This window comes from Schistosoma haematobium, chromosome ZW, assembly GCF_000699445.3.
Source record: "Schistosoma haematobium chromosome ZW, whole genome shotgun sequence".
In the NCBI taxonomy this organism is placed as follows: Eukaryota; Metazoa; Platyhelminthes; class Trematoda; order Strigeidida; family Schistosomatidae; genus Schistosoma; species Schistosoma haematobium.
The window spans coordinates 20,368,899-20,385,380 of record NC_067195.1 but is presented as its reverse complement, the minus strand read 5'-3'; the positions used below and the strand labels follow the sequence as shown (position 1 = coordinate 20,385,380).

The 16,482-nt window shown below is 31.4% G+C and overlaps 1 protein-coding gene across 3 annotated transcripts in view; it reads left to right on the top strand.

The window, feature by feature from the left end:
- The window catches only part of KIF1A (Kinesin-like protein kif1a), a gene marked incomplete at both ends in the record, with an annotated part of 43,479 nt that overhangs the window by 25,050 nt on the left and 1,947 nt on the right, over positions 1 to 16,482 (top strand). For 2 of the 3 annotated variants that reach the window (XM_051210660.1, XM_035730604.1), the window contains 6 exons: positions 984 to 1,140; positions 2,688 to 2,775; positions 7,882 to 8,208; positions 11,913 to 12,155; positions 13,764 to 13,907; positions 14,746 to 14,877. In XM_051210660.1, the coding sequence (XP_051070676.1) occupies positions 984 to 1,140; positions 2,688 to 2,775; positions 7,882 to 8,208; positions 11,913 to 12,155; positions 13,764 to 13,907; positions 14,746 to 14,877 (1,091 nt within the window). Of the gene's footprint in view, positions 1 to 219; positions 477 to 983; positions 1,141 to 2,687; positions 2,776 to 7,881; positions 8,209 to 11,912; positions 12,156 to 13,763; positions 13,908 to 14,745; positions 14,878 to 16,482 lie in introns of those variants that run through there. The other variant, XM_051210661.1, reaches the window with a different exon arrangement.

Genomic DNA, 16,482 nt, shown 5'->3' with positions numbered 1-16,482 from the left:
GGGTGTTTTTAAATACTAAACCAAAACGGTTTTAAAAAAGCACTGTTCTGTCGCAAAAGGCTAAGACATTATTAGTCAAGATTTTAAAAATGCAGATATTTTTTACATCGAAATTTATTTTAGTTCATTGTGGAATTTAGTCTCGATAGATTTTACTACGGAAAGTAATTATATAACGTTCTGTGTGACCAACGATTCATTGATTATATTTTTTTCTAGTCTACAAATTTTATCAGTATTGTTATAACGGTTGGTTTTCCACGTTTACACGTATGGGAAGTTAATTTACCTTAAACGAATATCTGCACTAGATTACCACCCAGTATCTATTCTACAGGACTTCAACACAACTCAAATCAAGAACACGTGATTAGCCTGATCACAACGTAAATATATTTCCACACCAAAACCCGACACAATCCAACAACAATGAACAATCAATAATAAGTGAGTAATAATATTAATAAGGATAGGAGAATATATAACTCATCTGACACCTGTCAGACTATCTACATGTCTGACTAAGCAGACAACCGATCATTATCATTTTCGTCCACACATCAAGTATATAATAAACTATTATCAAAAATTTTATTATCACGTTGGGATGCTTTAATGATTTTATTTATGCTTAATTGTCGACAGTATCAAAGTAGATGTTGTTTACTGACGATAATTCTTTTCATTTCTTATTGATAGTTAAAATAAATAGAAGATAAATGGAAATATCAAACAATAAAATTGAATTGATCACTTGTTCTCCAAGGTGTCATCATTATAAGCATTTGTCTGATTAATATTTTAGTTTGGAATGAAAAAACATCATCATAAATTATATCATTTCACTAAAACATAGCGAATATTAACAATCTCTTTTAATTAAAGGTTCATATTTTACCGATTACAAATAAAAAAATACTTGATTGTTAACAAAACTGTTTTTATTTTTAATCTTATGTATTACTGGTTTATTTATATTTTAGAAGAAGCAATATTGCAGCAACAATTACTTGAGCTATTACCAATGGTAAATGAAGTCAACGCTATAGCAGATGAATTGAATAAACAAAGAAAATTTGAAGTGATTTTACTGCCACCAACTGCACAAGCTTTAAAATACGGTGAATCAAAGCGTACAAAGTAGGCGTTATCACAGCTTTTCGAAGTTGTTTAACTCATACGTTTTCGATGTTATGCGTAATATTTGATTAGTAGATATAATGGTTTTTATAACAATGGTTATGACATTCTATATATTTCTGCTTTGATACAGTTTGATCAGAATCCTAGTTTTTGGGCAAATAATGAATTTTTTAGTGGAAAATTCTGACATTAATTATCGTACTCTGAAGGCCACCACGTTGTGCTCTTCAAACTAACCAAAATCTACAGACAGAGTGACACATTTAAATTCTGAGTGCAACTGAAAAGTAGATGACTAAATTTCCACTGTAACTTTTCATATCGGTTATCGATGATCAGTGGGAATTTCTAATCATGTTAATATCTATAAAGAAGGGGTATATGTAAGTTTTATGTAAGTCATGGTCATTTTACCTATTTGATCAACGTCGTGGTCCAAGAGTTTACAGCTTATGATTTCTAGCTACAAAAGGGTTTTCATTTTAAGATTTTCAATGTTTGTCAAGTACAGTTCTGATAATAACATAACTATTAGCTGACATTAAAACTGTTAGGGATGCAGAGGAATATACCAATAATTATCATGTTAAGTCTAATGGTGGCCTTGGACTTTAAATGTACACTCCCTATTGGTCAATATTTGTTTCACTCGTTAAATATCGTACAAATGTTGTTTTTCTATTTTATGGTACGATGTGGTTTGTTTGGTTGGTATATAAACGGAGTATGTCTGAAATATAATGATTCATAACTCAGAGGCTGAGATTTGTGCTCTGGACTCAACTGGCTGGGCTAGACAGGGAAGCGGGACCAATCAGAACCTTAGGCCGTCCGTATGTGTTTACGTGTCACTGTAATCGATCGATAAATACGCTTCACTCTAATCTGCAGTCACACACGTCACAGCAAAAACGTCTGTGGTTTTCTCCTAATATCTAATGATAGATTTTGAGGACTTAAAACTAAATGTAAAGAAGGTAGTCATTGATTTGAATGTTATCGAGATATGTGCTCACTATGTTTATGTGCACACTATTTTCGTCCAAATATATGAAGATATAATGTTCTGAGAAACAAATTATCTCTGAATGTAACCACGCTCAAACCTGAGTCAAAACTAGTGATGACGTGATTTCTAGGAATCATTGTTATTAAAAAAACAATCACTGCACAAATTATCGGTTTGCATATCCACCTCAAAACAGTAATAACTAATAACACCACTTTTAGAATTTTAAGTATTATTGGGTAATAGGTTTAAGGAGTGAAGAGACGGGAGTTGCAAACTATTCATGTGTGGGTGTGTGAAATAAACTACAGTTGTCTTAATGTTAATATGGTTATAAAGCCTCATACATTTCAGTTCATAACCTTTTATTATCCCGTCACAACTTCCTTAAAATTCATTAAATATACCCGGACAGTACGAAACACAATTAATAGCTACTTAAAAAAGTTTACGAAATGATAAATTTATTTGCTTACAAAGTTAATCAAATGTCATCGGTAAACTGAATGGTATCACGTGTTTTTAAATTCCGTAGAGTTATGGTTCGCATGATTTGTACGAATACAGGTCAAATGTGCTTGTGGGAAAGAGAAAAATTCATGACAAGAAGATTTTTAATGCAGGTAAGGAGTAAAGAATATAAGTATTTTAAAAATATTTAACTGTTAGGTTGTACTGTCATCCGTTTATGCTAATGATATGCTGATATAAGCTCCAAAATCACCTACTTGAGTAAAAAGGGACGAGAGTGAGAAGGGTTGCTTGGCTAAAACTGAGTCGAGAATACATATACGCTCAATGATATGTAAACGTCTTTCTTCCGTTCAAAGTAAAACCATATTATGAATCACTAGTGTGTATCAATATCCTTAGAAAATTAAGCGAAATCTTAGTCAATTGTATGTGCATATCTTTGTTCCATGTCTAATTGATCCCGTGTATCACTATCTAAAATTATTTTTTCTCGGTAAGAGAGTGCAATTTAGTCATGCGTTGTCCGTAAAAAAACAATGATACACTATACATAGCATATGAAACAGATTTTCACAACTGGAATTTGATTAATAAAATGTAATCAACATTAAATTGTATTTACTAACTAGAAATTTGTAATTGCAAGTCGTCTTTATTTGACTAAATGCTTATTCGATCACAGTTATCTGTAAATGAAAGATTACCGTGCATATTATTATTACGATACGTTCTGACTGAGTAAAGGAATACGTTATAATTCCAGTTCATGTAAATTGTAATTTTTTCCAGTAGTAAAGCATTCTTAGATATTTCAGAACTTGATTTTGACGGCCGCATACTTATTATGTAAATTATACTAAAGCTTAGAATTCACGTTGGTTATATAGGAAAATGAAACCAATCGATGACATCATAGTACAATTAAAGAAGCTTGAAGAGGACATGTTGCTTATAAAGCCTCCTTTTTGGGTATACAACATCTATTTCTAAAGTTAAAATTATTTAGTCACTATCAAAAATTCAGTTAATTATTTTAGATAAGAAACCATCATAGTATCAGGTTAGCAAAACTGTAAGGATTCTATGTACTATCAGGACTAAATACATCAACTATGCATAAGTCTTAATTTGTAAGTCGTTTTCAAGATAGTTACACTAAATAAACTAACAGAAAATAATTAGTGGAGTTTTCATATTAATAAACAGAAAATAAATTTGATACCGTTTCTGAAGGTATTGTTTATAAAAATATGTTGAACAAATATTCATATTAAATGTTTTGTAAACACTAATTCCAGATCAGATATTCAAGTGATATCTTACCTCATTGATAGACAACATGATCAGTTACGAATTTATCAACCACCAAGCATTTAATCTGTTATATATTTACATCAAGACATGACAAATACAAGCTGAGCAAAGAAATATTACTTGTCAATTAACTTCTCTTCAACTGTTTACACGAATATCTATGTTTTGAACAGTTAAGAACAAAATCAACACTAAATAAATGATTCTTGGTTAGTGTAACAATTCATCTCAATATTTACTCTAAAACAGTATTAGGTCTGAAACTTAACGGATTTTAAATTAGATATAAAGATAGGATTAAATAACAGGTTATTTATAACAACTCACTGGATACAAATAAGAAGTCAGTAAGTTCAAAATCAGGCAATTGGATATAACTGTTTATTGTTAACTGTAAAATTAATCATATGTGACTAATAGAACAGGCACATAAAACATTAGGTAATCAGGTAAGTAGATTATGTGGATCGAAGTTTTAAACTAAAAATGAATAGATTTGGAAATAATTTTTTCATTGAGAAAAACAATAGTAACTAAAAAGGTATATGATAAATTAAGAGGATGAATAAACTTTTTCTGAACACAAAGAATAAGTTTGCTTATGCACATACCTATTGCTTATGTTTTGTCTAAAAGATGATGCCATTCGATAAATAATTTTGTACATTAAGTTTATATTAACATAGTGACTGATATTTAATAAATGTTTATAGCTCATTAAGGTTGTCTATATTTTAACTTATTTCTTAGAAAAGTTTATTGTTATGAAAATGAGTGTCTACTTCTTTCTAACATTAGGTTATCTGATTATTTAGTAAAGTTTACTTTTCATCTACAGAAAACGGGGATCTAATGAAAAACGGTTTCAGTTTAAAGAAATTAGTCCATTTCAATAGTTGGAATCATGAGTCAATTGAAGCTAGATCACCATGGAAAACCTGGAAGCAATGGACGGCCGTTTCGTCCTAGTATGTGGCTCCTTAGCAGTGCGCATCCACGATCCCGCCCCCTCCCCGCGAGAGTCGAATCCAGGACCTACTAGTCTCGCGCGCGAGTGCTTAACCATTAGACCACTGAGCCGGCATTCAACGGTGTTAATGTCTAACTTCAACCAATCCATGAAATTACACCACCGTCACCATTGTCTTCAGTGAGCTGATATCTTACAACAGACCTAGTTGAACCTCACTGCTTACGGCTTCTCACTAGAACTCCAGGAGTGTCTCTTGAAGTCAGTCACTAGTGAGCAGATTATTATTATCAGAACCTATAATACATGAAAACGATCGTGTCACATCCCACTGCGTTCACTAATTTAAATGTGTGTGTGGTCACGCATACATAGGGAGGAGCAGTTGTGATCTCAAAATTAGGGTGTGTGAACATGTACCAAAATGGTTGCAGAAACAAATGCATTCAAGTGACTCAATAAGAGTAGAGGATAAACATCCATCGTCCTCTGTTGCTAAATATATAACCTAAACAGGCCATAAAATTGATCTTAACTCGGCTTTTGTTGTGTTGTATACAAGTGTAAAAGGGCATATGCTAAGGTTTATTGAAGCCTTAGCCATACGAAAATTCAAACTCCCTTTGTGTATTGAAAAACAGTTTGTTCTCACCTTAAACCTACTCTGGTAATATTGACTTACTATCCAGAGTGATTAGGTTTCAAATTGTGTTCACATTATTATTATTATTATTATTACTATTATTATTATTCGTGTTTCCTCTTACTCCATTTCCAGTCTAGTTGACCTTTTATTTTTATACATAAATGTTCTTAACAAGTATATGTGTGATTAGATTGTTCGGAATGTATTGCTCTGATATATCACATGGTTTCAGTTTATTTTATTTGTCTAGAGCGCTTATTGTTTCCCAGTGAAATTATCTCGTGCACTTCGTCCTACTAAAAATACATCTAGTCAAGAAATATAACATAGAATAGGATAAGAAACAATAGGACACAACACAATAGAATAGAGTAATAACGAAACACACTAGGGTATAATTATATTCCGCAAACAACGTATAATAATTTTGCAGGAATTAAAAACACTTGTTATCTATATGAGTAAGAACAGAGTATGTGATACTCTCACAAATATACATTGAAATGTCATCAAAGTACTTTTTTCTACATTGTTTAACAAACAAAGATTTGTAGAATCTGTTAGCATACATTTATCATAGAAAGAAATAATTGTTTTCCTACACGTTTTCTCAGTCAAACACCGGCATACAGATATCAGAATTCTCTATCAATTATTATACAATATGAACTATAATGTTGTCGAGATAAGTAATTGACTAACATTATAATATTGTGTATAGATAACGTTTTATCAGTATGATATCATGGTAAATGGAATAAAATTACGCGTACAATCTCTAATTTTTAAATTGTCAAGACCTTCTTTCATATTTTCCTTCTCAGAAAATGTATCGTTTCATAATCCTCTATCATTCTTTCATAATTATTATGATTATCCGATTTCTGGATCATTACATACAGCTTCCTTCCTATCTATGAACTATTAATGATACAATACTACGTTACTGCTGATACGTTTGGAAAAAATATGCATCTTATTTAGAAACTATCCAATTCGATTTTTAAGTATCATTATTGATAAATCTTAAAAATAACACAACATCCCTCTATTTTACTGTGGAAAACTATTTGTAAAACGTAGTTATAAACACGATTATACAATTTAGATAAGTGACATCAGCGGTAATGAAATATTTTACTCTGATTTCCCTTAAATTGTTACTCATTTACGAAAATGTAAACCGTCAATCATTCACCAACATTAGACTCATTTAACGTTTAGCATTAGTTAAATGTACCGCTTGCATAAGGTTACCATGGCTATTTATTTAAACAACAATGGTTGCTTTGATCCCATAAGCATCTGGCGATACATCATGCAGACATCCTGTAGGATTTTCTGTCCGTAATTTGCACATATAAATTCGGTTACAACGATGACAGCAACTCCAGAAACAAATAGAGAATAGATGCATCTTAGATACCTTTCTGTCAAACAACGAAACTATGAGCTACTCTCATGAACAGTCCAACGCTTATAAACAGTTTCTCAGCCTCATTGTTCCAAATAGACTGGTGTAATGTGAACAAACACCATTTATTGAACAAAAGGTAGGCTCTTCACTAGATTTTTGGAAGTGTGTTTATGATTGGTCTAAGAGGAATAGGCGAAGTAATAAAACAAATCACAAACTCACACCTTAAAAATTTAGTAATCGCAGACTATGCATAATTCAGTTATATGCAGCCAATTTATCCTCGTCTAGAGCATTTAAAAAACATTTATTGGAAAAGCGATCATAGTCTTTTTGTTAAGTCATACATTTTTCTACAAATATTACAGTCCATCAAATGCACAACTTCTAATTACTTAGTCTGTCATTACTATGTTGAAAAGGTAATGATATTCTACGATAATAACTTACATTTAATGCCACCAATGCACTTATTAGATCTGCACTATTGTAGACAAAGTTGCTATTAAAGTTGGTAAAAGTTTTCAGATCCCACTCAACTAGAAACGAGTCACCTCATCGGTTCAACGTCTTAAACAAGGACACAAGCAAATAACCAATAAAATGAGTAGATTACAAAGGACTTGGGAAATTTAAACTTCTAACCACCATAACATTCTAACTGACAGTTGCTGTGCTCATATTTTGATAGTTAGATAGTCCATTCATTCATTTGTAAATATTTTAATCAATTTCATAATTTTTTATGAATAGATCTCAGGGATTACAATCACTGGTATAATAATGTTCACTCTTAATGAAGAATTACTTGAAAATAAATATTTCTTAGTTTAGCTTTAGTGACTTAATTTTATTTTGGTCAAATTGACATAAACATAAGGTGACATTTTTTTTCTAACTTGTAATAGGATATGTATCAAAAAAGTTTGAGTAAACAACTAGAGGATTATTTACAAGAATCTGATCCATTTTGGGAACCATTAGAAGATTTATTTATTGGTATAGCACCGGCGTTTCTTCGCGCATTAGCTTATCGACTTGATGTGGATGAAGAATTAAAAATCATGGATTTTATTGGTGATGAGTTGGGAATTATTAATATAAAATTGATACCTTGTTCAGCGTCTAATTCAAAGTCTGCGCTACCATCAAATAATGCCTCTTCTAACAAAAAGGATGACGTAACGTTTATCGAAGATCCTAGAGAATTAATTGGGAAGCCTTACAGTTTCAAGGTAAGCATCAGCCAGTAACCAATCATTAGAACATTATATTACTTATCAGGATAGACTTTATCGTTACAGAATAATTACACATGTTAATTTATGGAAGCATATATGAATTCATTACATTTTGTAAATGTTATAATTAGATAAACAGAATTTTAATGCATCGTTAAACATTTATTTGACACTTAAATTGACATACCAAAAATTCTCATTCTTCACAGCAATTAAATAACTTTAGACTTTGTTCTTTATCTTGTTTTAGGGCGGATATCTCAAAAGTCCACTAAGAAACTGCGATCTGTACAGACAGACAAGTTAAGACTGAAGTCTATTCCCAGTGATATTATATTCTAATGATCTTACCTAGTGATTAAGCTCAAAAATATAACCACTTAGATTTAAGGTTGGAATAATGTGAAAATTTTACAAGCGTAAGATTCATTATTTTTAATGCACTGTATCATTACCATTAAAAATAACAAAAATGGGACCAAACCAGTTACGACTAAAATAGAATTTCGTCACCCTTTAACAGTTGAATTTGGTTTCTAGAGCATTATTTCTCAAAAAAAGAAACAATACAATATAAACCAAGCACTTATTTAATATTTGTCAGTTACTTCACTTACAGATTTAAGAGGATCAATTTATTGAAGCTATTTTAATATTTGCTCATTAAATGATGACAAGAAATAAGAATTTTCGCTTAGTGTGCATCATCCTAACTAAACGACCAAAACGTAAGTGCAGCACCTCGATAAGCCATTCTTTCGAAATCTCATGGAAACGGATAATGTTCACGTGATAAAGCAAACTAACTGAAGATAGAAATTAGGACAACTGATTGCCAACCCAGTAGACTGAATGTTAGGTTGTCAACTCGAGACCTGACAATTCTCAGATTGATCCCCTATGGTGTGATGGTTGGGAACAGTTGAACAGTTCAATAGTAGAACGAATCACTTGTTCAGTGCTTCCAGACTCACAAAGGTTGTCCAACCAAAGTCAGTCTGTGATTCGAAACTGCAGATTTGGTTGAATTCAGTGATCTATTTAAGTCATGAAATGAAGCAGTTTAACTGTATCACACGAGACATACACCTGACTCCTATCTGAAGTTATACAAATTAAGACGCATAACACTGTTTGATTTGTCTAGCGAATGTTGTGCACTTTGGTGTCGAGTGTCGAATGCAGAGCAAGGACTGTTGACTGATAGTCATGATAACCCTCAACTGAATCACTACGAGTTGGTAGTCATAAGATCATGTACGTTTTCCGAATGATTGTGGAAACATCTCTAATCCGACCTGTTGCACTGATAGAGTGAGAGCTAATGTGTCACTTGAGTTTCTGTTTCAAAATTCCCGTCAGCTTCGGTGTTTTCACCATAAATAACACTGATTAAGAATGTAAATGGAAGGTATAAACACATGTGGAGCTCAGCTACCAACACTGAAACGTGTATCAGGTGGAGTTTCTCCTCTTCAATATAGTCTATGAAACAAGTCATCATCTGAACTTGTTGATAGCTACTTGAATAGTTTAACGAATCAGTCATTTGGTCAAATGCAACCTAGAAACTGGTACATCTGTACAGTGGTTCAGGTCGACATACACCATTAACACATTGGCCTGAAATTGTCAGAGTAATTCCCCGAGTAGTAGATGTAGTAACAGTACAACTTATTTAAATAAGGCATTCATACTCAAAACTTCATTTTGTCTACAGCTATTACATCTTATATAGTTTCTATAAATAGACCATATTTCTCTACAGGAATCATTAGTGTTACAAGTTGTTCTATGTCAATTACTACAAATTTTTGTAAGATATGTTTGAATATTCGCGTCGTTGATGTTAAGGACTGAAATCGATTTCGCTGTTAATCGGTATCGAACTCTGAGTAAAGTACTACAAACGTTGTTTCAATAATAAGAATCACTGTAATTCAAAAATATTATGTACGTCTATGTGTAAAGTAAATTTGGTAATTGGTTTGGAAATTCGTGCACTTTTTGTTGAATTTTTATGCTGATCCATTAAAGTGGAAATTATATTTGTAAGATTCTCAGAGATTGAAATGAGAATGATTTCAATGTTTCACTGTGAGTTCAGATTAGATCTTCTTTAGTGAAATAATCCGAAATCAGAACTATCAAATATAAATCGACTCACAAAACAATTGTGTACTAAATCTATTGCCTATTCATCTGTTCAAATTTAGATAAAATTTGTTGCAATATAATTGCTGAATTGTGTAAGAACTAAATTAATCAAATGTGACTATGATTTTCATTCATTGGAAATAATAATAATTTTAATGATTTTGTGCATGTGTTTGTAAGTCTGGCGGTCTAATTGGCATCATGTTTGTTCTTTAATGCATAAATAAAAGAACATGATTAGAATTCACTGACAACATAGCTTACTGACACCGAAAACAACCCATTGAACTATTTATTACTACACTATTTTGAAATATTTGCATCGAATGAGCTAGATTGTAATTTATATATTTTTAAGAGTCATTACCATTGCTTTTAAAAACTACGTTATTAATTTTACCATATCTCCACAAAAAATACTCATTGTCCCTATCAAAATATTTTGTTCCCTTATCATAATACATTAAACTTTTAGAAAAATAATTTTTCATGCATGCAAAACCTGGCCTATTAAACTTAGTCAAATGCATTGATCGTAGTAAGAGTGCTCTGATTTTGATTCTTCATACATATCATATATATATGTTGTTCGTTGAACTACAAATATGCTATAACAAAGAACACTATTTACAAATAATAGACGAAATTTATACTACTTACCGTGCTTTTTTAGTCAATGATCTACGTACAAACATGGGATTACTTTACCAAATAATTTACGATTCGCATCACTGTACTATTGACAAGATAGCATTTGTAGATTGATTCTTATTGTTATAATTATATAATGGTCGAGGGTATACAATTTGAAATTCTTTTTCTCAAAAAATCTATATTTTCTCACTCGTGAATAACTTTTTCGCCATTATAAAATACCTACTATTGCAACAGATAATGCGCACTCACCACTCATTTTATAGCTGTTTTCTTCTTGATTTTCGTTCAAATCTGAATAATTAAACACAGATTCACTTCGATATTGATTCTTTTTATATAAAAGTTGTTTAGCTGTCTATAAAAGTGGATATTAGTGGATATTTGACAAAATTTCTGGATAAAATGAAATATTAGAAATATGCGCACTATTTATAATTAATAACAAATTTGCATTGCAGTAAATTCCTGTATGCCAACACTTCTTGTCAACAGTCAAAAACTGATTTTCGTTTGAATTCAAAGATGTTTTAAAGAGTTATCTGATGAAGACATAATTTTTCTAGCATACTATTTTATTGGTGTATGACTGTCAGACTGAAAAGCCTCTAGTTTCTGAAAAGAGTAGATATGACCGGAAAGTTTTTAATCCTCATGAAGTCTAAGCTTGAAGTTTTCATTATTAGGCATCACAAGAACTTATGGGCTTTTTACATTACAGTGTCGTTGACAAATAATATTACTGGTTAAAATAAATATGAAACATGATTACTGTGTTGAAATTTTTTTACACCTGGACAAAATAATAACCGAGATATTTACGTAAGCCTGTCTAATTTGTCCTTTTTTTTAAAAAAAATGTTTTTCATATGTTTTTTTCCCAACAGATAATATTAGGTTCGCTGAATTTATATGACTCAGAACAGAATAAACACAAATATACAGTGTATTATCGTATATTTAAAGAATCAGAATTAACAGCAGCCAAGATGGAATCTAATAAATTACATACACGTTTATATTCAATAGATCAAATTACACATGAACATTTAGACTATTTTCATTCAGAATTTATATGTTTCATGATTTATTGTTCACAATTTGAAAAAGATGTTAAAAAAACGTTCGATGTAAGTTATTCATTAATATTTTATTGAGATTTTTTTATTAAACCCTTTTTGATCTAAGTTGATATTACACAAATAAATGACTGAAAACATAAATTATTTGAATATTTGCTTGAATACATTTTCAAACTAGTCTTCCGGTAAGCATAAATGAACTCAGCTGAAGCTTATTGCTATAATTTGGTCCTATTTAACGAGCATGTTCTATAATGTTCTGTACATGTGTTGTTGTCGTTCAAAAATGATATTATCAGTTGATAATATTGCCTACTTTCGTAAGTTATCACATGGGTTTTTTAATCTGATCCATATCTTTAAGATTCCTAATCCATCTTCACACTAAAAAAGTTGACTTACACTGCTGTTTTAATAAATACTGGTAGTTATGTATAGATCTTGTTTAATCTGACGTAGAATTTCACCAAGAAATAGCAACAACTAGGAAACCAATAAAAGTTCAACAATTTCTCTTATACTTTGTATACTCTACGTCTCTGGATTAGGAGGAACAGATATTCATCTTTAAATTAACGAATATATATTTAGTTGTTATAAAATTGGCGGCTTTATGTGTAGAGAAGGGTTTAGTTCTGCAGTTGTGAGTTAACTGCAAATATGTAAGTATTTATGATATGATAAATGTATACTATGTAAGTTGTTATCAACAATGAAATGTTTACTTGATCACACCTATCGTTTGAAAATTTAAGGGGAATTTTAGGAAAGCAATTGGTAGTTTAGTTTGAGAACCGGCTCGTCAATGAATCGAATATACAACTAATCATTTGAGATATTTCCTTTAGTTAAACAGTCTTACTTTATTAACTGCTCATATTTTACTTGTATCAGAAAATTAGAATAAACCATTTCGACTATTTTACAAGTATGAGATAGCGGTGATTGGTATAGAACTACTCTTTATTAAGAAGGTTAAATAGTCTTTGAATCAACGAAAATGCAAATTTTCATCAATTCAGCAGAAATATTTTTCTATAATCTTTATTACCAGCAGTTAGTAACTAATTTTTATCTGATTTCTGAAAAACAAACAGTAGCTATTTCGTTGTTTACTGTCTTAAATATTCTATTTTTATATCATGAAGTTACTTTGCACAATAAAGTGTAATTTGTCCAGCAATAATATGACATTATTTACATCTTTCTAACTTGGATACTTAATTATTCATAAGGACTTTTTTAGGAAAAAATATCAGGGCTCCCACAAATTGTGATTTATTTCTGTTGTCAGTAGCGTGTACATCTAGTCATTTATACTTATTCCTCATATATTGAAGTCAGTTATTATAGTGTAACTTAAACCGATGAGCTATATTGACTTGAAATTCTCTATTTTTGATTATCTTAATTCATAACTAAAGTTTTTAGTTTTATAAAGACTACAGCTAAGGCTTGTTTATGTGTGGATGATAAGGGATTAGGCGAACATTAGGTTATTTCTTTAGTGTCTTAAGTTGTTTATTGCCCGAATTTTCTCGTCATTACTAGATGTGTTTGTTGCTTCGTTTGCTTACTAAAGTGGTAAATAGTTTTATTTTTCAGTAAAAAGTATTAATTCGGGTGACTTTCTGTTTTCTGAATACTTTTGACTAGGTTTATTCACCTGCACCGTTACTTTCAAGACGTTATTCTCGCCTATCTGTCGAAGAATTGGATGATATCAGTAAATTAAAAACAGAGTTAACTATTTTACAAAGAGGATTAGATTCATTTTCGAAAAAAGATAAACAACTAGATGTAAGTTCACTTGGTATTGTTTACTTGAATATTCCCACTGATGTTTAGGACTACAGTTGATCAGTCTCTTATTGGTATATGTGCATACTGTGCCGATTGCTTCGATATTGTCTTAGTTCACAAGCATTATAAGCAAAGATGGATAGTGGCTAGCAGTGGAGTCCAGAACGCGCATTTCGTCCTATTTGAGACTCGTCAGCCAGATGTACCTGAATCCCAGAGTTGATGTTCACTCCGGGACTCGAGCCCAGTAGTTGTAAGATAATTTATTTCTAAAAACGCAAATTACAAGAACATGAGTTTCATGTATATCGATTTTCTTTAAAGTTTTAAATGCATAGTTGTCTAAGTTCGAACGGCGAACGATAGGGTTTTATTATCAGTACAGTCTTTTAGATTCCCAAGACGATGACGGCATAAGTTGAGATTTAGAAAGTCCTGAGTGTTTAGTAAATTATTTACAACTCAAGACACCATACTTACATATCACTTTAGTAATTGTCTGTGGAAAACTGAAATAATTAAAGTTTCAATGCATGTCTATAAAAACAGCATATTATAACGAATTGATTCACACTAACTGAGTTACCTGGTGAGTATCAGCTTTTAACGACCCCTCCGATGGTGTCGATTTGTGTTATGTAATCTGTACAAAAATCACATTGGACGCTTAACAATATATTCCAGAATCTTACTCAGTTTGAACAGGGGCACTTACAACTGAATACTTTTAATACAGTTTGGAATATGAATAATAGTCACAATGTTTGATTTTTTTGTATTTAACGTAATTAAAATCAAACCGTATTTTGGTTTTCATAACCTATTTCGTTTGTAGAAACTGTATAAATCTTGGGCTAACAAATCTTCATCAGCTGATAATTTCAAATTATTATTAGAGGATGTTCACAAACTAGTTAACATGAAAATTCCTTCCATTAATCTATCAACTGCATTAGAAAAGAAAATTGTAAGTTTTTTGTGCGCATTTGTTATGAAAACCAGAACGATTAATTAATTAAAAATTTGATAACATCTCTGATTGTAACACTTCTAATCTCATGGGGAGCTTTATTTCCTTCTAGACTGTAGATACTATCTGCTAGAGTTTTAACTATCACATAAATTATATCTAAGGCTTACTGGATATATAATCTGTAGCCACTTAACGTTTTTAGTGGAGGTTTGAAACTCCTAAAATTCTATCATCTGATAATAAATACTTTTAAGTGAAAGTATTTACTTTCAGAATTAGAGATTACCCTAATATATTTCTTAATAATCTATGTGATGTTTCTATCGACGAAGATATGTTACTTTGTGTACGAAGATATTAGTTATTATCATTTTGATAATAATGCGAAATTGATAGATACATGCATACGGTAAACAGCACAATTCATTAATTAGCTTTTCTTTTATAAGATTTTAATTCGACAATATTTGTGCTAAATAAGCAAATATTAATTCATAGGTTAGTAGCTTGGTGAATATAAAATTTTTTTTCGATGAAATCATTTACTTAAGCTGTATATTCATATTTGGTAAATATTTGTCTATAGGAGGATAGGAAAGATTGCATTATAAAGTGATTCAATACTCCAATTATCAAATGAGGTTACGTAATAATCAGGGGGTTAAATAAGAATAGAAGGATGAAAACAATTTACGGGTCAAAATTTCGAAGGAAAAATGAAAAACATAAAGGTCATAATAATAACTGAATGACAATCATCAAAAGTTATTAAAGGATAATAATAACTGATTACGGTTTAATATTACAAAACGCTAATAAGAAAATATATAAAAAACATACTGCAGAAGGGAATTAGGACCGAAGAAGGATGAGAGGTTGGACGTATCGTTTCTGCACGCAGAGTTTGGGCTTGAATTGGTGGATCGCCAACACCACAGCAGTTTTTGATTTGACCTCCCTTCACTCCAGTTCCTTTGATTGTGTAGATTATTTTAAAGGAGGACTTCGGAGTGACGTGTCCAAAGTTGATTGAATGTTCCTGTATTGAACTGGCAACTGTTTTGCATTCTTTTAAAAGCCATGCCAGGTAATATTCTGGGATGGGTTTAAAAAGCGATCGCTTTATGAGGCCAATGTGACCTATCCCACAGGAGCAAATAAATTTATAGATGCAAATGGACGTGACCCAAAGCGGAAGTTTATCCTTAACATATCTGTGAATGGCAGACCAGATTCAGAAGTCAATGCGGAGCTTAGCTGAGTAGGTTTTGTTCAGGGATTTTCAAATCCGTTTATTCAAGATTTCAGCAGCTGTATCTCCTTTAAATTCAATATTCATAAAAAGAGTTGGTGCCTTTTCAGGGTGTTGACTAAATGTTAAGTTCCTATCGATGGATCTGTCGAAGTTGAAATAGTTCATCATCTATTGTGTCAGTAGAACATATTCGCCTGATGCTTGAGGTTCAAGAGTGAATTAAGTTCCTCTTTGCACTCAGTGGGACCCAGGTATGGAAATTCGTGCACTGCTCATTCCGAGTTGGTTTTTCTATATATAGATCTCTGTAAAAAACAGATCTGACCTTATCAACCGGACATCAA